General features: G+C 42.4%; 2 protein-coding genes across 2 annotated transcripts in view; one reads left to right on the forward strand and one right to left on the reverse strand.

Annotated features, from left to right (window-relative positions):
- Positions 1-7,399, forward strand: part of SMU1 (SMU1 DNA replication regulator and spliceosomal factor) — an 8,910-nt gene extending 1,511 nt beyond the window's left edge. Inside the window, exons 2-12 of the mRNA XM_005425005.2 lie at positions 52-262; positions 370-522; positions 1,147-1,257; positions 1,586-1,714; positions 2,668-2,787; positions 3,175-3,291; positions 3,483-3,610; positions 4,371-4,497; positions 4,878-5,045; positions 5,310-5,462; positions 6,091-7,399. Of these exons, the coding sequence (XP_005425062.2) occupies positions 52-262; positions 370-522; positions 1,147-1,257; positions 1,586-1,714; positions 2,668-2,787; positions 3,175-3,291; positions 3,483-3,610; positions 4,371-4,497; positions 4,878-5,045; positions 5,310-5,462; positions 6,091-6,189 (1,516 nt within the window). The 3' untranslated portion in view covers positions 6,190-7,399. The remainder of the gene's footprint in view (positions 1-51; positions 263-369; positions 523-1,146; positions 1,258-1,585; positions 1,715-2,667; positions 2,788-3,174; positions 3,292-3,482; positions 3,611-4,370; positions 4,498-4,877; positions 5,046-5,309; positions 5,463-6,090) is intronic.
- A 6,205-nt stretch (positions 7,400-13,604) lies between these two features.
- The window catches only part of DNAJA1 (DnaJ heat shock protein family (Hsp40) member A1), a 9,454-nt gene continuing 1,068 nt past the window's right edge, over positions 13,605-21,990 (reverse strand). Inside the window, exons 2-8 of the mRNA XM_005425006.3 lie at positions 21,749-21,926; positions 20,591-20,695; positions 20,264-20,491; positions 18,794-18,908; positions 16,774-16,889; positions 16,110-16,210; positions 13,605-15,325 (exon numbers count right to left, since the gene is read on the reverse strand). Coding sequence (XP_005425063.2) covers positions 15,107-15,325; positions 16,110-16,210; positions 16,774-16,889; positions 18,794-18,908; positions 20,264-20,491; positions 20,591-20,695; positions 21,749-21,926 — 1,062 coding nt within the window. The 3' untranslated portion in view covers positions 13,605-15,106. The remainder of the gene's footprint in view (positions 15,326-16,109; positions 16,211-16,773; positions 16,890-18,793; positions 18,909-20,263; positions 20,492-20,590; positions 20,696-21,748; positions 21,927-21,990) is intronic.

A 21,990-nucleotide genomic window follows, 5' to 3' on the forward strand; every position in this document is an offset into this window, starting at 1 on the left:
GGCCCGCGTGTCCGGTGCCCCGGCTGACTGTGCGCTGTGTCTCGGCCGCAGCGTGATCCGGCTCATCATGCAGTACCTGAAGGAGAACAGCCTCCACCGGGCACTCGCCACCCTGCAGGAGGAGACCACCGTGTCCCTCAACACCGTGGACAGCATCGAGAGCTTCGTGGCGGACATCAATAGCGGGCACTGGGACACGGTGCTGCAGGCCATACAGTCTCTGAAGCTGCCTGACAAGACCCTCATTGATCTCTATGAGCAGGTAAGCAAGCGCAGAGTTCCTCCGGGCTCTTGTGGTCCGTGTGGAAACCTCCGTGTGGTGCTTTCCGCTAACTATTTGCTGATGCAGACGTTTATCTCTGGGTGCAGGTTGTGCTGGAGTTGATCGAGCTCCGAGAGCTGGGTGCTGCCCGGTCTCTGCTGAGGCAAACGGATCCTATGATCATGCTGAAACAAACTCAGCCAGAGCGCTACATCCACCTGGAAAACCTTCTGGCCAGATCTTACTTTGATCCTCGTGAGGTATGTTGGTTAATCCTTTCTTTGCAGACCTCTCCCGCAGGAGCCTCAGCATCATTGCATGCCGCTGATGGCTCACCGCTTTGGTTTTTTTTCTTGGCTTGGGGAGTGGGAATATGCAGTTTCACCGCTTGATGGTTTTACACCTCCTGCGGAGTTTTTGGGAAGTAGTGCATGACACTTTATCACGAGGGAGCAAATCTGTGTTGCTGTTGAGAGTTTGGGGATTTGGCCCTGTGTCCTGGATGGCATCTGCAGCTTGCCTTTTCAGCGTTATGGAGGCAGCAGGAGAAAATGCAGGTTGTGTGAACAGAAGCAGCGCTGTGTAATAACAGTAAAAACAAGGCATTTTTTGTGACTGCTAACGTCAGTCTGAAAGTCTTTGTGAGAACATGTTGGGTTAATGACTAACTTAGTTAAGGGTCTGATTTTAGAGATCTTTTCTAACCCTGATAATTCTTTGCTTTCGAGGTGGGTATTAAAGAGAAGGAGGGGTGGGTGCTCCTCTTTTGGACTCCTAACAGAAAATCTGTATGGAAGGGGTTTTAGTTTGAGAAGAACAGAGGGGTTTTTTTAGGAAAAAAAATTACTTAGCACAATAACCTCATGAAAATAACTTTTCTGCAGGCATACCCCGATGGGAGTAGCAAGGAGAAGCGGAGAGCTGCTATTGCACAGGCTCTGGCTGGAGAGGTCAGCGTGGTGCCTCCATCTCGTCTGATGGCGCTCTTGGGACAGGTGAGTCTTGAAAGATGTTTTAATGGCTATGTCTTTAAGTTGTTGCTGTATAAAACTAGTTATGATGTAGTTGAGTCTCCACCTGTATAAAAGTAAAATTTAAAAGTGTGATATTGTAGTTGTAGAAGTCATCACTCTAGCAGTAGATTTCTTCCAGCAGAGTAAATATGCAGCACAGTGTGCATTTTGAGAATAACATTGCGTGACACACGTTTTCTGGTGTGTTTTCAGCCCTTTCTGATTGTCAGAATACTCGGCGCAGACGGTTTTTCTGTGTGGTAGATCTGTGTTAACTGGTAGCTAATGGTGTGGCTTTCATCTCCTAAAGGCGCTGAAATGGCAGCAGCACCAGGGCCTGCTTCCTCCCGGTATGACAATTGACTTGTTCCGAGGCAAAGCAGCTGTGAAAGACGTAGAAGAAGAAAAGTTCCCCACGCAGCTGAGCAGGCACATTAAGGTAACGTTTGCTTTGTTTCTGCTGATCTTTCCTTCTCATGTTTGATGTTGGGAGATAAGAGGAAGTCTTCTGAATGCTTATTTTTCCCTGTTGTAAGTAGTTCCCCTCCCCCTCCCACCCCCCACCTGTGTCTTTTCCCTGCATTATCTTATCAGAAGACTTCCTGGGAGCCTGAGATTAGGTCTTTTAACAAGATTGGGTGCTTATGGTGTTTGTGATTAAGATAACGGTATCTTTGACTTCACAGTTCAGAACCAATCATTTTGCAGGAATTGGCATAGTCACCTTCTTCACTTGTTGGAGGAAGTACCTGTGTGTTAAACTGTTTTTCAGAAGCCATGAGCTTCAACTTTTGAAATCAGTTCAGTAACAACTTGCTAAAAATGCTTTATTAGAAATATTTTTTGCTTGCCATTGCTGATCTTGTATTTTTGTTTGGGCTAGTGAAGCTTTTTTCTGTTGTCATGGCCACTTGAATTTAAAAATTTAGAAATTAAAAAATTGGACGTTGAAAAAAAACAAAGAAACATTCTCTGTAAAAATTACACGGGAGAAACATTACTTCAAATGAATTTCAGAAATGTATTAAGTTCTGAAGTCTGACAGCGATAAATTTCAGGGATTTAAAAGGTGTTTTGTTAACAGAGAATTCACTGCAGAAACAAAAATACAAAGAAACCAGCTCAGCTTCTGATGTAACCATGCGGATTCTGTTGTAACATTGGACGTTACCAGACCAAAAGGAGGAATTTTTTTGTTTTTGTTTTACATTTTTTAAAAATGCAACTCCATGTATTGACAGATTTTTTTTTGTACTTTAGCATTAAATTTACATATACATCCCTCTAGAAGGTACTCTGTTTTTACTATCAGAATGACACTGTGGTTTCGTTTTAATGAGTTGAGTCTTCTAAACTGCTTCTTAACCTTTGTTTATGTTCTTTTTTAAACAGTTTGGGCAGAAGTCACACGTGGAGTGTGCTCGGTTTTCTCCAGATGGACAGTACCTGGTTACTGGCTCAGTTGATGGCTTCATTGAAGTATGGAACTTCACTACTGGAAAGATTAGGAAGGTAAGTTACTCCTTATTTCACCCAGAGTTACTTTGGCTTGCCAGAGCACCTGGATTTATTCTTTGAAATAGTTTTAATTTCTGAGGGTCTGTGAACCTGAGAAGATTCTGTTTAGGTGATGCTAGTATCAGACTGGAATAGTTATGTAGTCGTCTGGTTTGTCATAGATTTCTCTCTGTGATCACTTCTTTCACTTCCTGCACTGTTTTTGTTGCCATTAAAATGGTGACAGTGGTAGTACCCTGTATTACAAGGCTATGAAGTCTCATTTAGAATAAGTTTTAACATATAACTGAAGATAAAACTGTTAATGCTTTTGCACTTTGCCTTAAAATAGACTTCATTGATTTCACTACAGTGACCCATGAATCTTCTGCTTTTGTTTAGGATCTGAAGTACCAGGCACAAGATAACTTCATGATGATGGATGATGCAGTGCTGTGCATGTGCTTCAGCAGAGATACAGAAATGCTAGCAACTGGAGCCCAGGATGGAAAGATCAAGGTACAAATCTTTTTGTACAGTATGTTGGGAGGGGTGGTGACCAAAAACGTCAATTTGCAATAGCAGTAATGACCTCCTTCTGCATAAACTCAAAGGAAATTTATCATGTATTTAACATATGTATTGCGCTGATGTTGAAGCTCATGTGTTCTCATAACAAAGCATTCACTTATTTGCTGTTTCCTTTTCAGGTGTGGAAAATCCAGAGTGGTCAGTGTCTGAGAAGATTTGAACGAGCTCACAGTAAAGGTGTTACGTGCCTCAGTTTCTCTAAAGACAGCAGTCAAATTCTTAGTGCTTCTTTCGATCAGACAATCAGGTAAATAAACTGAGAATGTGGGACAACAGAAAACAGGTTTTTCTAATTAAGCAGTTTAACTATGAGATAGTATAATCCAGAAGGTGCCTGCAGAGGTCTCTAGTCCACTGTGCTTCTCAAAGCACAGCCAGCCTTTCAGTTAGGTAGGACAGCCTGTTCAGGGCCTAGTCCAGCTGTGTTTTCAAAATCTCCAGGGTTCAAGATCCCACTGCTTCTCTTGGGAAAATCCTGTTTGGGTGTAGAGAAGGATATTTTGGGTTGGTTTGATTATGCTTGTTTGGTTTTTGTTTGGTTGGAGTTTTTTGGTGGGGTGGGATTTTTTTGTAGTCCTTGCCTTTTGTGCTTCAGCTGTACACCTTTTGGGGGATCTAACTCCATTTATTTTGAAGACATGTTGTGTAGTGGTATTAACCCAATAATTATAATTTTTTAGGCGTTAAGATATTAAAATTATTTAGGTGAATATACTTTCCTTTCTCTTTTCCTCTTTCCCCTGTCTTTTTTATTTTCTTTTTCCTCTTTCTTTTTTTTTTTTTTTTCTAAGGATCATTGCAGGATAGGTTAGAAGTGAGAATAATTATACTCAGAAAAATACTCAAACACTGCTCTGATCTTAACAGGAAAGGATTCTCAAATCCCTTTTCCTACAGTTCTTAGCATCTGGAAAATGTTGATTACTGTTTGTGTAGTGCAAAATTCTGATCCTATTTGGTTACTGAGTAAAATTTGCTTACTCATCTTTACCTCTTTTGTCTGACAGGATTCATGGTTTAAAATCTGGGAAAACCCTTAAGGAATTCCGTGGTCATTCGTCTTTTGTCAATGAAGCTACTTTTACCCAGGATGGCCACTATATTATCAGTGCATCCTCTGATGGAACAGTGAAGGTAAGATGGCGTTTACTCTTTGTAAAGGACACCTTCAAACTCTTGCTGTCTTACCCCGCTTTGTTTCAATTGTTGCAGTCACTGGAGAAGGACTCGGAGGTTATCTGTAGTAATGAGTGTGCTTGTGACTTTGCTGTAGGCTGGTGTGAGAACTGATGAGATTTGTTATCAGAGTCTCTTACAGAGCATGTCTCTGCTGCATTTATGAAATGGAGACATAAGTGCAGTGCTCACTGCCTGTTCTGCTTTGTCTTAGACTCTGAACTGACTGACACTTCTGGTCCTATGATGTGGGGATTCCCTTATCTGAAATAATTGCATATCAGCTCTTTCTTTTTCATTTTTGAAGCTAATTTGTTTTATTTTGTTTTTTACACTAGGTTTGGAATGTGAAGACAACAGAGTGCTCCAACACCTTCAAGTCCCTTGGTAGCACTGCGGGAACAGACATTACTGTGAATAGTGTCATTCTGCTGCCTAAAAACCCAGAACACTTTGTTGTTTGCAACAGATCGAATACAGTTGTCATCATGAATATGCAAGGACAGGTATGTGGTCTTACTTGTATCCCTTCAGGTCACTCTGTCATTTCAAGAATGCAGAAGACCTAGTTAATAACCTAGCTGGGTTAAACCTAATTTCTCTGGTTTGCTTGCATGACAGACTATTCTGAACTCAAGTTTATAGAACACAGAAAGCTCTTAAAGCTATGGAAAGATCTGTGTTCTGAACAGACCTAGTTCTTCTTAAATATTTTTGCCCTAAACATGGTATTGATATGCTGCTGATTAATCCTTCTGGTTTTTTTACAGATTGTAAGAAGTTTTAGCTCTGGTAAGAGAGAAGGTGGTGACTTTGTCTGCTGTGCACTTTCACCTCGTGGTGAATGGATCTATTGTGTTGGTGAAGATTTTGTGCTGTACTGCTTCAGCACAGTGACGGGCAAGCTGGAGAGAACTCTGACTGTAAGTTTTCAGCTCTGAGCTTTTCCAGAGTTTTAAATGCAGGGATGATGTAAATGTTCATTATGAAGTCCATTCTCAGACCAAGCTGTCTTTCATCTCTAGCAAACATGATTGGTAGCAAATGAATTTCAGGAACTTGGCCATAGAATGTGTTTAGGGTTTTTAGAACCATATAATTGTAGAAATTAGGGAAGTATTTACCCATCAAGCAAAGACTCAATTGGTTCAGACTTCCTTGAATGAGGGCATATTTTGGCCTGGGATCTAGCTGGTGGAGAATCTGAAAAAGCCACCAGATTTAAAGATACTGGGTTTAAATTTGCTTTAGATTGGACTTAAAGAGGAATACCACCTTGAATATCTAAATTTAATCAGGGAACACTTTGTTGTGGATTTCAGTGGATGTAAACTTTCACTGGACCTTCCCTTGCCCAACAAAAAGTAACTGCCATGTCAGAAATTGTTGTGACTGGAGTTGAATGTTGGTGTGTGTGTCCCTGCTTTTGCTCTGTGCACAAAGCAGCTTAACCCTCAGTCCAGCTTTCCTTCACTTTTTTTTGAAGAGAATATTTGTCTTGAATCTGCTGAAGGAGCACTCTCTTAATGCCTCTTTCTGCTTACTCTCTAGGTCCATGAAAAAGATGTCATTGGCATTGCTCATCACCCCCACCAGAACCTGATTGCCACTTACAGTGAAGACGGCCTCCTCAAGCTCTGGAAGCCATAGATTGATTTTGCAGCAAGCTCTGAAGCATGCCTGTTAGTTGCAGGTTACTAGTGTTTGTGCTTTAACAAGGTTTAAATATGCAGTGTGATACTTGCTCAATTTTCAGTTCAGGTTTCCAGAGAATTACATTTTAACCTACCTAGAGTGGATTGATGCATAAATATAGCATCAGTTAATTTCATATACTTTCATTTTTACTGGAGTAGTTGAAGCAACTTCAGTGAGAATGCTTTTTCTGCCTCCTGAAGTCTACTCTTCCTACAATGTTTGTAAAAGTTCATTGAGTCAGCAGCTGTACACACTTGTGAGTGATTGCTGACTTCTTAGAATACAGTAAAATGCTTTTTTTTTTTAGTAAAATGTGGAATGGAAAACTGTCTCTTCCCCACTGCTGAAACAGGAATAGTTTCCTGGAATGCAGATGAGGATACTGTATCATAAGCTTAATGATGGGGTTATTTCTATGCCATTGGGCTTTGCTGTGTTCAAGTTACACTATCATTTTTCCAATTATATTGGAAAATAGTGTCACACAGCTGCCTCAGGATGAAACTATCCTTCCCCATCTGCCAGCACTTCCTACTATAAACTATAAACCTGCCTAATGTGGCAGTGAGATACAGTTGATTTTTTTGGGGATTTTTGTTTTGTTTTGTTTTTTTGTTTTACTTCACTTCCAGAATAAAAGGAGTTATTACCAGAGCCCTCTTTCTGTAAGTGCAAGGTGTTTTCAGATGAGCTATAACTGAAACACGCTCCAGGGGATCAATATTTTAAAACATGCGAAAGTTGCATGTTTACGTAGGCTGCATTCCTAGTGCTGTGATAATGCTTTAAATAAGTATTTTAAAGATTTTTTTTTTAATTTCATATGCCTGTGGACCTAGCTGAGGTTATGCTTAGGGGGTCCCACAAGATAATAAAAAGATACTTGCAGACTCTTCAATTTGAAGCACATTATTTTTTGTTGAGAGATTCTGACTAATGTACACTGTTCTGAATGTACACCCAGAGTCTTCTAAAGTTTGGCTGTGTCTTTTCTAGGATGCAGAAAAATTAGGTTTTTCCTGTAATGATGAATCAAATGCATGTGGATTTGAATCTGCTATATTGTGTTCTGTCCTCATCTCTTGTAGAATGCTTTCATACTGCAGTAGTCTTTCAGACAGTAATAACTTGTCTTCAACTTAATAAATTAGTTCCACTTTAAGTATTTTGTCTGTGTCTTTAGTGGGGTGGGGAAATGTAGAGAAAGCTCAGCTAGAATTCTCACACGGCACTTTTGCTACAAGTGTGTGTTCAGTTCTGTTGAGCTATGATGTCTGAATTCCCAGGTTGTTTTTTATTTCCGTAGATATGCTAACAGAGGGGGGTTTTAGATAGTAAAAAGTGATTATTTTTCCTACCTGAAAAAACAGAAGCTCCATGGGCTTCTGTTAAGGGGGAAGATCTTGACAAAATGTTTTTAATAGTACTTTCCTTATAGAAGAAATGCTCCCATTCCTTCAGCATCTTTGTGACCCTTGACTGGTCTCTCTCCAGTACAACTCTGTCCGTTTTTTATGGGGAGACCCAAAACCAGATGTAGCATTCCAGGTGTGTCCTCACTTCTGCTGAGTAGCTGGGAAGGGTTGCCTCCCTCCACTGCTGTCAGCCAGGATACCATTTGCCTTCTTTCCAAGAAGATGGCTCAAGTTGAGCTTAGTGTCTACCAGGACCCTCATCTTCCTTCTTGGCTGTTTTCCAGCCAAGTGCCCCCAGCATGTGCTGTTGCATTGGGGAACGCTTTCCCAGGTGCAGCACTTTGCACTTCCCCTTGAATTTCATTATGTTGTTGCCAGCTCATCCCTCTGTATGGCAACTCTATTTTATCAGCTACTTTTCCCTCTTCAGTGCCATCTGCAAACTTGCTGAGGCAGTACTGACCTTGGGACACTGCCTTCCCTATGGGCTTTGTTGCAGTCATCACCACCCTCTGGGCCTGGCATTCAGCCAGTTTTCAATCCACTTTTCACACATCCTGTACCTCACCACCTTCTTTGCATGATTGTATGGAAAACAATGCCTTACAGAAGTTCAGGGATGCCATCCCCACTTTGCTCCTGTCATGCACCAGGTCAGTCACTCCACTGTAAAATGTATCAGGTTAGTTAAGCATGACTTCCCTTTGGTGAATCCCTCCTGACAAAACCTCCCTTCCTTCAGATGGTTTTCCTGCTCTTGATGTGCCTGCAAATGGTTTCTGTTCAGCTGCACCATTACCTTCCAAGGGATTGAGGTGAGGTTGACAGACTGTTTTCTGTGGATCGCCCTATCTTGTCCTTCTCAAAGACAGATGTGACATTTACTTTCCACCAGTTTTTGGGCACTCTTCCCAGTCACCATGGTCAATCAAAGACTGTCAAGAGGGGCCTTGCAATGACATCTGTCAGCTCCCAGACCATGTGTGGGTGTGTCCTACTAGGGCCCATGGTTCTGTGTATGATCAGTTTTCTCTGACCTCATCATCCCTACAAAGGAACATCCTCCTTGCTCCAGACTTTCTCCTTGATCTCTGGAATTCTGAGAGCTTATGTTGTCACTAAATAAGACTGAGGCAAAGAAGGTACTCAGCACCTCAACATTTTCCATGTCATGTGTGACCAGATGCTCCGTCTAATTCTGTAATGGCCCCACATTTTCCCTGCCTTTTCCCACTTTTGTACTTTAGAGGCCCTTGTTATCCAGTTAAGTTTTAGCTTCCATAACTTCATCTCTGGATGCCACATCTGTGTAGCATATCACATCTGTGTTCCCCCCAATATACCCAGCCTTGGTTATACACCCCAGATAATTCCTTCTTGTGTTCTAGTTTAGCCAGGTGTCTTGGTTTGGAAAGACAGGTGTTGGATAAGGAAGGCAGGAGCCTCCCCTGTAATGGAAAATGTAAACCCCGCCCCTCTGAATTGCTATGAATTTTAAATTAAGGGGCTCTCAGGCAAAAAATATGGGAGAAGGAATAACAGTTCTTTATTAGGGGAAGAAAATAAACAATGCAGTAAACTAAAACAACACTGACAGAGTCAGAACACAACCTGACACCCTGTTGGTCAGGGTGTTAGTAGCAGTCCAATGGAAATTGTGGCTGCAGTCCTCCTGGAGCATCAGGTGTGGTTCTGTTGGAGCAGGGATCCTGTAGAAAGGGTGTAGTTTTCCTCTGAAGATTCAGTGGAAGAAGCAGCTGTTCCTCTGGCTAATGCAGTGGAGAAGCCGTGCAGGTGCTCCAGAATCTCAAGATTGTATCTGGGTAGGAATGTTTGGCTCCTCCCTCTGGGCAGAGCATCTCACAATGGGATGTTATTGTTCTTATCAGGCATGCAGTGACACTCAATAGCCTGTTATCAGCAGATGGCTCCCCAGAGGGAGGAGTGATTGTGGAAGAGATAAGGAAAACTACCCACTTAACAGAAGACAACTGCCATACAGATGGCAAATAAATTGCAGTTAGCTTGGCAATCCAAGACACCAGGAGTTCTTGTGCATCCCCACAGACCTCCTGGCCATTTTTGCCTGGCTTGCTGCTCACTGGGATGGACTGCTCTCAAGCCTGGGGGAGATGAGCCTTCAATATTAACTAACCTTCTCAGGCTCTTCATTCCAGAGCCTTATCCTTTGGAGTGCTTCTAAGCAGATCTTTGAAGAGACTAATCTGCTTTTCTAAAGTCCAGAGTTGAGAACTGGCTTTTCATCCTAGTTCTTCCTCTCAGTCTCCTGAACTTCACCATCTCATGGTCGCTGCAGCTGAGGCTGCCTTTGACCTTGACAGTCCCAACAGTCCCAACAAGCTCTTTGGTTTTGAGTACAATATCCAGCAGAGCACCTCTCCTAGTTGCTTCCACTATCAATTGGGTCAGGAAATTCTCATTGATGCACTCCATGAGCCTCCTGGACTGATTATCACAAAATTGTTAGAGTTGAAAGGAGCTGCTGGAGATCTAATACAATCCCCTCCCAGGCCAGGGTCACTTAGAGCAGGTGGCTTTTGACTATCTCCAGAGAGAGGGAGCCTATGTCCTATTCCGGTGCTCTGCCACCCTCAAAAGAAATTCTTCCTCATGTTGAGGTGACCTCAGCCACTCCTCATATGGCTTCCCCTCAAGGCCTTTCACCATCTTAGCTTCCTTCCTTTGGATGCTCTGTATTGGCCTAATGCCTTTCTTACACTGTGGCACCCAAAACTGCACATTGGGCTTGAGGTGGGGCCACCCCACTGCAGAGCAGAGCAGAGCAGGGCAAGCCTCTCCCTTGCCCAGCTGGTGATGCTGTGCCTGATGCACCCCAGGACAGGACTGATCCTCCTGGCTGCCAGGGCACACTGGATAATGCTCACCCACAACCTCTCAGCTTGTTCATTTGTCCCTGGGTAGAGCTTGATACATTCCAGTTCCTCTCTCATGTAAACAGAAACTTCACCACCCTGCTTCTCTGACATGTCTCTGTTGTTTCTAAAAAGGACATACCCATCCATGACAATATTCCAGTCATGTGAGCTATCCCACTATGTCTCAGCACTGCTGTGAGATCATGGCCCTCTGAATGCATATATATATATAGTTCTTGTTCATTCCTCATGCTGCATCTTTTTGTATAGTGACACTTCATGGATAATCAGGGAATGGGGTCTCCTAGAAGGGATGTGAGAGGATTCACCGTAGCCATAAGCACCTATGATGTGTTTTGTGTTTTGATCCTCAACTCCAGGGGCAGCCAAGGCACATCTGACTCTGCAATGGTTGCTATGACCTGCTCCCCAGGAGGAAGCAATGGCACAATTGTTGCACATTTGCACCCTGCCTCCCAAGTCCTTCAGTTTAAAGCCCATCTCACCAGACTGGCCAGCCTCCTGCCAATGATTCTCTTGCCCATTTTAGCCAGGGGGATCCCCTTCCCCCCTAACAAGCTAAAAATCATAAAAACACAACCCACTGTTACAGAAGCCAAAACCTTCTCGATGCTTTTGGCCACAAACCCAGACATTGATTTGCACAATATGTCTCCCTCTGGCTGTCCTGATTTCCCTAACAGGGAGGACAGATGAAATGACTTCGGCACGGGGATGACCTGTGATATTTTCCACCTGCCTTGCCAGGGCTTTATAGTCTTCCTTGATCCCACCTATTTTTTGGCTCGTGGCATCATTTGTACCCACATGAAAAAGTGATGGGGGTAGTAGTGTATGACAGGTCAGAGTACCCTCTTGGCAACACCATGGAACCCAGCTCCTGGAGGGCAGGATGCCCCTTGTGACTGTCTATTAGGCTGGCAAACGGACAACTCAGTGCCCACTACAACCACTTGATTTTTTTTTTTACAATAATCACAATGCACTGCTGGTGAGGTTCCCTTTGTTGGCCTTGCTCATGGACATCTAAAGCCTTTAAAGCATCCGATCTTTATTTTTGGTCTGCCAGTTGAAGGCTGGAGATTGACTTGGAGCCCTGCTTTTGTGGGTCCCCAGGGTGCAGGGTGCCTCAGGCTCAGTGGTATCCATTGCAGGTGTGTGGCTCTGAACCCACCTAACTATCTCTGCTTCAGCCCCTCTATATACTGCACAGTCAACTGTCTCTTGTCATTCAGCCACCTGCTGCGGCTGGTCATCCACCTGTGCACACTTTCTTGCAGGTACCAGCCTTTTCTTCAGAAGTATCTGGAGTATCCATGGAAACCACCTGTACTGACACCTGCCTCACCAGTTCCATCTGCATGGAAGCATCAGGCTTCTCAGGGGCTGTCTCAGTAGACACAGTGGCTTTGGCTCAGGAACGCCCACCTTTATGGCAGAGACCTAAAGCACTTAGCACTTATCTGAGATGTGGATCTACTTTTATTATTAATTATAATTATTCTGTTTTCCTGACAGCAGTTAACAGGGTAGTTGAAGTCCCATTCTTTGGGCACTGTAACAGTTCTTATTTACTTCCTAAGAAAACAGTTAAGCCTGGCATTTGTTTATGTGCTGTTTTCAAAAAGAGTGGCATAAATCAAACCTCTTTTCTTAGTGTGCTTTCCTAATGCTCTGAGCAGGAATCAGTCACAAACATGTCTTCCCAGGTGAAGCTGCTTATGAAAAAAATAGGGCAAGTTGCTTGACCTTGCATCACACTGCAAACTCAGAGCAGATTTGGGATGATTGAGTTTACACCCCTGGGCTGAACTAACCTTTTCCACTCTTGCTGGCTAGCAGGTATTCAAAACTATGGGAAGGAGAGGACCTGTAGCCTAAGGACTCTGAAAGCAAAGCAAAAATGAGAGTAGGCTCTTTCACAACCAGCCTGTGCAGTAGTGGAACTTTGTTTTATGGGGAAAATATGAAGTCCTAAATACTTTTCACTGATGCACAGTGAAAAGAATAATTGTAATAAACTAAAATATAAGCTTGATCACACGAATTAGGTGGTGTTGAAACACTGGAAGTAATTGCAAACTCAGATAGGTCAGGTTACTATACTGGTAGTTACAGGAACAGCTATTTTGTGCTACTGTATCTTTAGTTTCTAGAGCTGTCTATTCTGTTTATTTCCCCAAACTAGAAACTTTATCCCACATAAAGCAACAAGTCAGAAAAAATTCTTACTTCATTTTTCAGCGGCACAGAACACGTCTAGCTGCTTGCTCTAACTGTATGATCCCCAGAGTATCACAGGACAACAAAGTCCTACTAGCACTTGCCATCCAGCGCTTTTTGCCAAAAGCTTATTCTTCTGCTGCTAGTATTTGTTTGGGCCACAGATTTTGTATCTGTAACCAGCTCATTTCAAAACAGAATACTAATCTGGTGGTGTTCCCACTGCCCTTCCTCCTAGCAGAGCATCCTTCCCTGGACTGCTCTGCTAAAGCCTCTAGGGCAGCTCCTGGTCAGCCACCCTGCTCCTGGAACCTGCCCATCTGCCGTGCGGCCATCAAGTACCAAGCAGAATTGCCATGTCACGGCCTCCAGAGTAAGTCGAGAATGTCACCTCAACTATGCCAATGCAGCTATGGGTGGGTGTGGTGGAAGGAAATGCAGTGTTCCTGAGAAAGTAAGTTTATGGAATGTTTTTTTTTTTTAATATAATACACAGTCATCTGAAGCAAAATCATGTCCCACTGTCAAGATAAAGGCTATGAATGGATGTTTGTCCTTGCTGTTTTGATCTAGTGGTTAAGAAAAAAAGAAAAAAAAACAAAACCAAGGGTGCTTACTGAGCTGAAAAAACGAGCTTATTTTACTGGTGTTTAAGTCTCAAGCCAGCTGTGTAGGATTGAGCCCTAGCCAGAAGATTACTTTCTGTTTTGCCCCTTGACTCAAACCATCCTACTGATAGAGCACAGGCACCTGCAGGTCACATTTTTTCAGCTCACTGATGAGCTCACTCAAGTAGAATTTGGAAAAACACTTGGCCTACAGAATTTTATTTCTGTCGAGAAAGAAAACAGAAAAGTAGGTGAAACATGCAGGTGAAAGATCACAGTTCTGTATGTACCTGAAAGGGACCACATTTGAGGTACAAAATCCATGATATACTAGCTGTCTCTATACAATGAAACTTGTAACACTTAGATAAGCTAGAGATGTTTTTTTCTAAGAGCTTCCAGATATTCAGGTTACAATACACATACTGCCACACAGCAGCTATTTAGATGAGTTCTCCTTGTGACACTTTTGCCTCAAAGCAGAAAAGCGTAAGCTCTGTCCCAAGCCAGATGGTTGAGTAAGACTAAACTACCACACTAGAGGTTAAATCTGGACGTGTCCTCTCAGCATATTTTCTGAAAGAAGGTTTTAAAGATTGGTCTGTGAATAGCTGTCTAAAAAGAAGGGGGTGGTGTTTTTGAACCAACATCTGGTCTAAGAAAAGAGGCAATGAACAATTTTGTAATTATATCGGAAACACTTCATCTACAATAATTAGAACATTCACACAGAAATTTAAGAGTCAGCTTGAAATAATGCACACAATACATTCATTTCAGAACATCCTAGATGCAGTGGTTGGTTGTATTCACTAGCCTTCTTTCCTCTGCAGGATCACATATACCCACTAAGAGGACTGGTGCTGCTCTCCACAACACACCAAGGGTATCTGATTTCAGTAATCAAGGTGGAAATCAAGCTTCACCTAGCAGCAGTCTGAGCCGCCTGCATGCTGACAAAGCCTAGAGGATTTTACTAATGCACAGTAGTGAAGGCAGCTCCAAGCAACCCCTAGCTCCACAAGCAGTGTGGCACAGGACAGCAGCCAAACGGGAAGTCGCTGATGAAACAAAGCAAGCTCACACCTAGCTCTGGAGTCAGGACCAGTGCTAGCACAGGAAAGGACTATCTGACCTCATGTGGAATAGTGTGGAGAGCTTGGGGATCTCATGACATTAATGGGCCTGTGAAGACTGACCACATCTGTGTTAGCCTCATCTACCATGTGGGTGCATTACAGCCAGGCCCTGTTTAACGAACACTAGCACAAGCCCAAACATTATTATCCTAATTGGTACAAAACTTTACGACATCTTACCATGGATTATAAGTACTTGTGCATACTTTATTCACAGAGTATAAGATCTAGAATTTCTAAAAAGCACACCACAGAATCTTAGTTTAAGCCTGGGCAATTGCACACATACAGGAATTACAAGGTTTGGAATAAAAGACAAGCAGGTAAGGGAGTTTTCTGGACCAAGAGGCAGGGGTGAAGTGCAGTCAACTTCATTTCAGCTTGCATCCTGGAGCTTTATACAAATCGCAAAGTCAGTTTAATTACTCAGTTTATTTCTTTATGCTTTCAGAAATGACTATGGCTGGACAGAACAACAAATAGCAGGTGAGGGTAAACTGCTTGTAGTCCTTCACTCATCCACTACTGCATACAAAACAAGCATCACAAGTTATTCACTGGCCCATTTATGATGTCTGGCACTGAACACCGCCTCTAGGCTGATGCTCATCATCTTCATACACTTCTCCATTATAGTGGTGTTTTCGCTTCTGAGACGGATCGAAGTCCACCAATTCCACCTGTTCCATTTCCTCAGTTTCTTCTATCTCCTGCCTTGTAGGTAGCAGTTTTTCGAGTAAGGACAGCTTGTCTGAGGAGAGGAAGCCACTCTCTGGAAAGATCACCTGAAATCAAGAGCTAAGGTTACTCAAGTCTATCTGAACTGTTTTTTCATTAGGTCAAAGAGACCTACAGGTTAAATATCTGCCAAAGCCAGGTCTGTCGTCCTAGGTTACTTAAATTCAGAGCTTAAAAAATATTAGCATCACTAAACTGTTTTTTAATGCCTGCGTGAAGTTAGCTTCTAACTCTGGCATCTCAATCAACACCTTTCTTCTGCCTCAGGCTGCCCTCTAGAATCAACCACAGAAGCAAAGTAAAACATAATACAATAGTGCATATTACTACATATTTATAATAGCATATACAACTACATATTCAAATATATATATAAACAAAACATCAGCATTAGAGATATGGTTAAATATATTCTAAGCTGTAGCAGACGGGGCTTACTGCTATAGCTCCCAGTATTAGCTTCTCCCCAGAGAAGAAAATCAGCATTTTCCAACCTACTCTTCTGCTCCAGTGCAGAAGCTGAAGTTACTCATGCATCCTTCCTACAGGACAGTAGAGACTAAAGAGTATGTCAAGCGAATGGAAATTCACAAGGTTGCTGAAGAAACTCCTCTGGTACCTGATTTACTTTGAGGGCACAGTGTTCCGAAGTTTCCTCTGTTCTGAACTATAATTCTGATGGGTTCCATGTTCCCACCATTGTAAAGAACAAACACCAAAACAGGATATCTGATTTATGGTATCTCTTCCTGACTGAAGTAGTGCTTATTGATTGAATTTTGGATGGATGTTCAGTCCTGAAATGCTGTGGAAGTGAGTTAATTCACTTACCCTGAATTCTATGATCAGACGTCCTTTTTCATATGGTCTGCGATAAATTGGCATACCTTCATTCAACACACACTTAATAGCCCCATGCTCAACAACCTGGCCTAAAAAAAAAAAAATGCCAAAAAAGGAAGGGAGCCATGCAAGCAACAGAAGCAGCTTTAGTTATAATTCCCTTCAATATTTATGTAGCTTTCTACAATGTGGTTAGGCAACAACACCAATATGTAGTAGTCTAACAGGAACTTACTGCCTGGTAACATATGAGTAGGAAAGCAGATTGATGTCTACATTACATTCCTGTAAACCTTGTTATGCTTCCCAAAGGAAGCATACTTACAAATTTATTAAGTGCTCCATCGCTTCCAAGGCTGAAAAAGTGGTTTTCAGAGACCCACGGCCTTCAATTCTCATGAGATATCCTCAGGATTCAAGTATGTCCATGAGGTAGGGTCTGTTACTATGTCACGCAAAGAGAAAGTTACTGCTGACTGCTATGCAAAAATCCTTTTTTATTTTAAGACTTGTACTGCAAAGACTAGGGCAAATAATTTGATACTAGCACACATCCCATTTACATCAAGATGGGGTGCTTCTGTTCCTTTAGATTTCTAGCTTACATTCACTGTATGCTAGAATTTCCAACCGAAAGCAAACAAACTCTTACCAGGATGAGAGGTAATAATAATAGTTCTGTTATCCAGAGTTGTGATGGGCTTTTGAAAGCCACATAGTGCTTCAACCAGCTGAATATCCATAGACAGAAGTAGATCTTCATCTCGTCTAAGGCAGAACCAATCAACAACAGTCACAGTGAGAGAGAAACAGTACAAGGATCATATCCAACCTCAATATTTAAAATCTAGAAATTACAATAAGCTGTAATTATAACAGAAACCCAGGCAACTAAACAAAGCATACCAAATATTAATGTAGCTCCTCAATTACTAGAATGATGCCCACTCTGAGAGCCATTACGATCATGTCAAGCTATCTAAAGTGTTACAAATGTTTACTGAGAAGAAATAAATACAGTAAGGCCCCTTGCATACAGTTTCACTTCACTGCTCATTCCCAATTAAAAGATTTCTCAGCCTTACAAATACTGAAACTGGGACAACTAATTCCTTTCTTTGCATAGATTAATAGAGTCTTAATTGCACTAGCTTGCACTATGGTGATCTGTGACCTCAAGATTTATTACCAGGCTAAGTCTGAACAGGCGATGGCCACTCTGGGTAATGATACAAGTACCTTTGATACAAGTACCAAGAAGTATCTGGAATAGATAGTGTTAATTACTTTAACTGTGTTCTGACTTCAGTATGGCACTACTAGTAATTGTCTACATGTTCAAAGGCTACAAAGTCCTTCATCTTATTCGAAGAATATAGAGCACTCACCCTGTTTTTAAAACATCTCTGACAGGAGACTTGAACGAAAAGCTAATTTTAGACTGACAGGAGAGGAGGAACATCCCACTTGTGTGAGAGCGTGACCTCAGCATAACCCCACAAGACCAGTAATATCAAGGGTTATTGAAGGACACTAGAATTGAAAGCATTGGGCAGAAGGACAGACAAAAATAATGTAGCAGATTTGTGACTTCAGGTCCCAGGAAACCATGAGAACAGTTTGGCATATCTGAATCAGTGTCTGGTTTCACTGGAAGTTAAGAAAAATCAGCTGAGTAAGCTCATCCAAAGCAAGCAGAAGTGATTCTGAACCTGTGAGCTCAGTGTTCCTTGGCACAGAATTCTGGCACCAGTTTCAAGAGCTCAGCACCATACATGATAGTCAGGCAGTCCAGCTGCAGGTTTCCCAAGAACCTTTGGCTCACTGTTCCTATTTACAAGCACAAGGTCAGTGATAAGTGTTTTTTCTAAACCCACCACTTCCTTTGTAACTGCTCTGAGCAGCAGCAGTGAGAAAACAAATGCAACACAGTTCTGCAAAATCATCAACGGTGCTTTTAACTGAACCAAAATATACTGGACAGACTAATTCCACAAACAGTAACACTACAGAAGAAGGTATGCAACACCCAGCAGTATTGCCTGGGAGCACGAAATAGTTGAGATGTGGTCAGCACTGCTTGAGTCACTTTTACTTTCACAATAAAAGCCAGACAGGACCAATTATGCTGCCCATAGCACTTGGGCATGAAATGAAGTGTGGCAAACTGCGTTTGATCACAAGGGTGCACACTATACTGAGTAAATTTGTCCTAAGTAAGATCCATGAACACATGCACACACTCCAAGTTTTCTGTGTCTTGAGGCCATGTGGACAACAGTGGACTACATTAAATGGCAATTTTCTGAGCTAAATAATTGAAAGCAAGGAAACAGTCACAAATACTCAAAACTACTAAAAATCTCAGTATTCCAATGAGTTCTTAAAGATATGTAAACTCTTAACTGTAACTGCTTTTGTTTGCCTCCTATCCCCTTCTGCTGCCAAAGCTCATAGGAGATTACCTCATGCTACTAGAACACAAGTGGCCAGACTAGTTGCACCAGAACTCACCTCAGTGCTCCTCTGACCACCCAGACAAACTCATGGCTGAGTGACAGTCATGTGATCCTATCTCCTGACACTCCAGTACCTACAAGATGAGTGGTAACCAAGGAAGCATGTGGAAAAATATCACAGGAGATAACATAAGAGAATTCAAGCATCTTTACCTTGTAAATACAGAGTGGTCTTTCTGATCCAAGACAATAATAATATCCCCGGGCTCCAGACCTGGCTCTTGGTCCCCTTCACCATGGAATGTTATTTTCTGACCATCCTTCATTCCTATTGCACAAAACAAAAACATTTTTCTTATTTTTAAGATAAAATCACCACCAACAAACACTTTTAGAGGCATGAGCTTGTATCAAGGTATCTTTAAGCAAGAACATCAGGATCTCCCCTTGAAGCATTTGTTTTTATTTTTTGTTTTAATCCACTCACTTGTTCAACAGATCTTAGCAGTGCTAACCTGAATTCAGTCTCAAGACCATCAGGTTTAACTGTATTGCCAAAAGAGCCACCAACATAAAGTCCTGAAGGAAAGTATCATCAAGACAGTTTTCATTATACACACAAATACGAAGAAGAAATCAGAAACACTGTGTACAAACTTGATTTCAAGAGCAATTGACTAGTCAGCTTCTTCAATTTCATAAATATGTGGCACATCTCCTTATGAAGCATCATCTCAGTGCCTGCCAAGTAGAAGAAGCATTCCCCATGGACTGAAAACCTCCTGTAAGAAACTTGTTTCACCCACACAAGAAGTCTATTGAACAAAAATACTAGCTCTCTTATGCTATATGAGTCTCTTTTCCCCTCCTTCTAGAAAAACATCTTCATATGTTCAAAATATCAGTAATTTATCCCTTCTAGTCCTCTATTTACTACTACTGTAGGACTTCCCCTACAAATTCAGGCATTGCATAAGATCTGCTTACACATGTAACAGCTGCAGGTCACAATCATGAGCGAGTCTGTAAAAGTCATGTATTTGTCAACCTGCTCTGTCCTACAAGCTGCACTACTCCAGAGACTTCTCCCACCAGCTTCTGGGCAGCCCCCTCAGCAGAGATGCATTTGTCACTCAATACCATTACCTTCATCCATCACACTGAGGGTCTGTGTATCGAGCTGCATTTTGCCAGGCAAAGAAGTAGTACCTGTGCTGGGTAGCACTGTCAGGGGTGTGTAGCCAACAGAGTTCTAAGCAAGAGAGGCTTAGCACTGTCTCTGCACCCTATCACTATAGCAGACCTGGTTCCCCTTCACACTGAAACACAGCAGAAGTGATCGGAGTCTGCAGGGTTTTGCTGTAGGCAATGAAAATTGATTAGACTACCTGATCACAAACTGGCCTTAGAGGGACCCGAAAAATAATTCACTGCTTACAATAACACAAGTTTCAGAATTCACTCTTAGTTACGTGCTAGGCTTAAGAAGTGAACACAGAGATAGTTGACCTTCCCTAGAAAACAACTCTACTTTTTGCAAGACAACAATAAGCAATTTTGCTATGTATTCAGCACTGTTACTTACCAAATTGACACCAGGTATTTGCTAAGGCTTCTGTTTTAGTGCTGCAAAGTCAGTCAGCACATTCAAGTTCAATACTTCACCTCAGTAAGACACCTCACCTTTGTCAATGTGAACTTCCAGGATCTTCTTCTCCCGAACAATTTTTCTGCCATTGCAGCTCTTACACCGGTCCTTGGGGCTGATACGCTCCCCATGCCCCTGGCACTCCATACACACAGACTGGATCTGCTGCACCATTCCTGGCCTAATCTGGTGAATTCTGATCTGCATGCCTGTTCCCCTGCAATTAGGGCAGCATTCTACAGCACCTTTCTTACCACCACGACCTGAGAACAAAAATTGGAGATAGGTGGTTATATGCTACCAGAAAAAAAACCCCAAAAGCTTTAGAAACATATTCTCTTTAGTTTCAGTTTCAACATTACCTTCACACTTGTCACAGATAACATTTTTCTGCAGCGCAAGTTTTCTCATTGCACCATTGTACATGTCTTCCAAACTTACTGACAACTGGTGGACCACATTTTTACCTGTAAAAGAACAAATATTTACTCAAGCTTAGAAGCTTGGTCTTCACATCTCCCTGCCAAGCCATGATAAGCCAAGTCTCTGGGCTTTAGCATCTTGTTTCAATAGAGCTTTGTCTTGTTTCGCTCGTATTAGTCAAAAGCCCCTTCTCAGCTGCTGTCGTATTAGGTAACAGTTGTTGTGACTTTGACTCTGGCAAAGTCAGAGGAGACCTTCTGGAAAAGTACAAACAGTAACAGCAACAGAACACAGAGAACCTCAAATGTTTAAGTTTTATAACGCAGGACCCTGGTTTCAACAAAGTCACCAAACAGATCTCCTACAAACAAGTGAGAGAGTCTGTTTGGAATCTCCACTTCGGCACCTTCCTCCTCTCACCACGTGACCTCCTGGAACCAGAAATGACCAACTATATTTTTACCCTCAGCAACTCCCTAGCACTTCAGCTGCTGTAGGCTTAGTCTTCTAAAGGATGCTGAGCTCTGTGTTGTTATAGACTCTTAACACTTTGATACAAAACAATTTTTCTTCCCTTTCTCACCAGATCTGCACTAAGAGCTGATGGGGTCAGCACTGCTCTTAACAAGTTTAAAGTTCTTCCCAGCGTGATTAAACTGGACCTTAACTTCTGGATAGCATTTTACTGCACCTTCAACATAATACCAATGCACAGTGCAGAACACAGAAAAGTTTCACAGACTGAACTGGATCTTGATGTCAAGGTAGTTGCTTTTACATGCTACACTTACACTAGCTTAGTTAATAAACCATTTTAAGACACTTTACCCTTCCATTTCCTATTCTACCTACCAGCAGCTGGGCTTACACTCATCTAAAGGTAGTCCGAACACACCTGGTTAGCGATTAACAGAGCACACCAAACACCAAACAACCACGGCACCAACCAAACGCCCTCCCTTGAGGTTTCAGGCGTAAAGGGACAACAGTTTTCTCCAATTTTCAGATTAACCCTGTAACGTCAGTCAAACTCTGTTTAAATTCCTACATCTATGGCTTTCTCCTCAGAGACTCTGGTATCCCCACCGACACATTACCTCGCCTCTCCCTCTGCATCCTTCCCCCGCCGCCGAAGAACATATCGAATATATCCATGGGTGACCCGAAGCCGCCTCCAGAGCCGCCCTCCTTGATAGCTTGCTCGCCTCCTTTGTCATACAGCTCCCTCTTCTTCGGGTCCGACAGCACCTCGTAAGCTTGCGAGATCTGCTTGAACTGCGGAAAGGACAGTCACCGGCACTCAGGCACCTGCAGCATCCCCGGCGGGATTCCCGCACGG

This window comes from Geospiza fortis, unplaced genomic scaffold, assembly GCF_000277835.1.
Source record: "Geospiza fortis unplaced genomic scaffold, GeoFor_1.0 scaffold240, whole genome shotgun sequence".
Lineage (NCBI taxonomy): Eukaryota > Metazoa > Chordata > Aves > Passeriformes > Thraupidae > Geospiza > Geospiza fortis.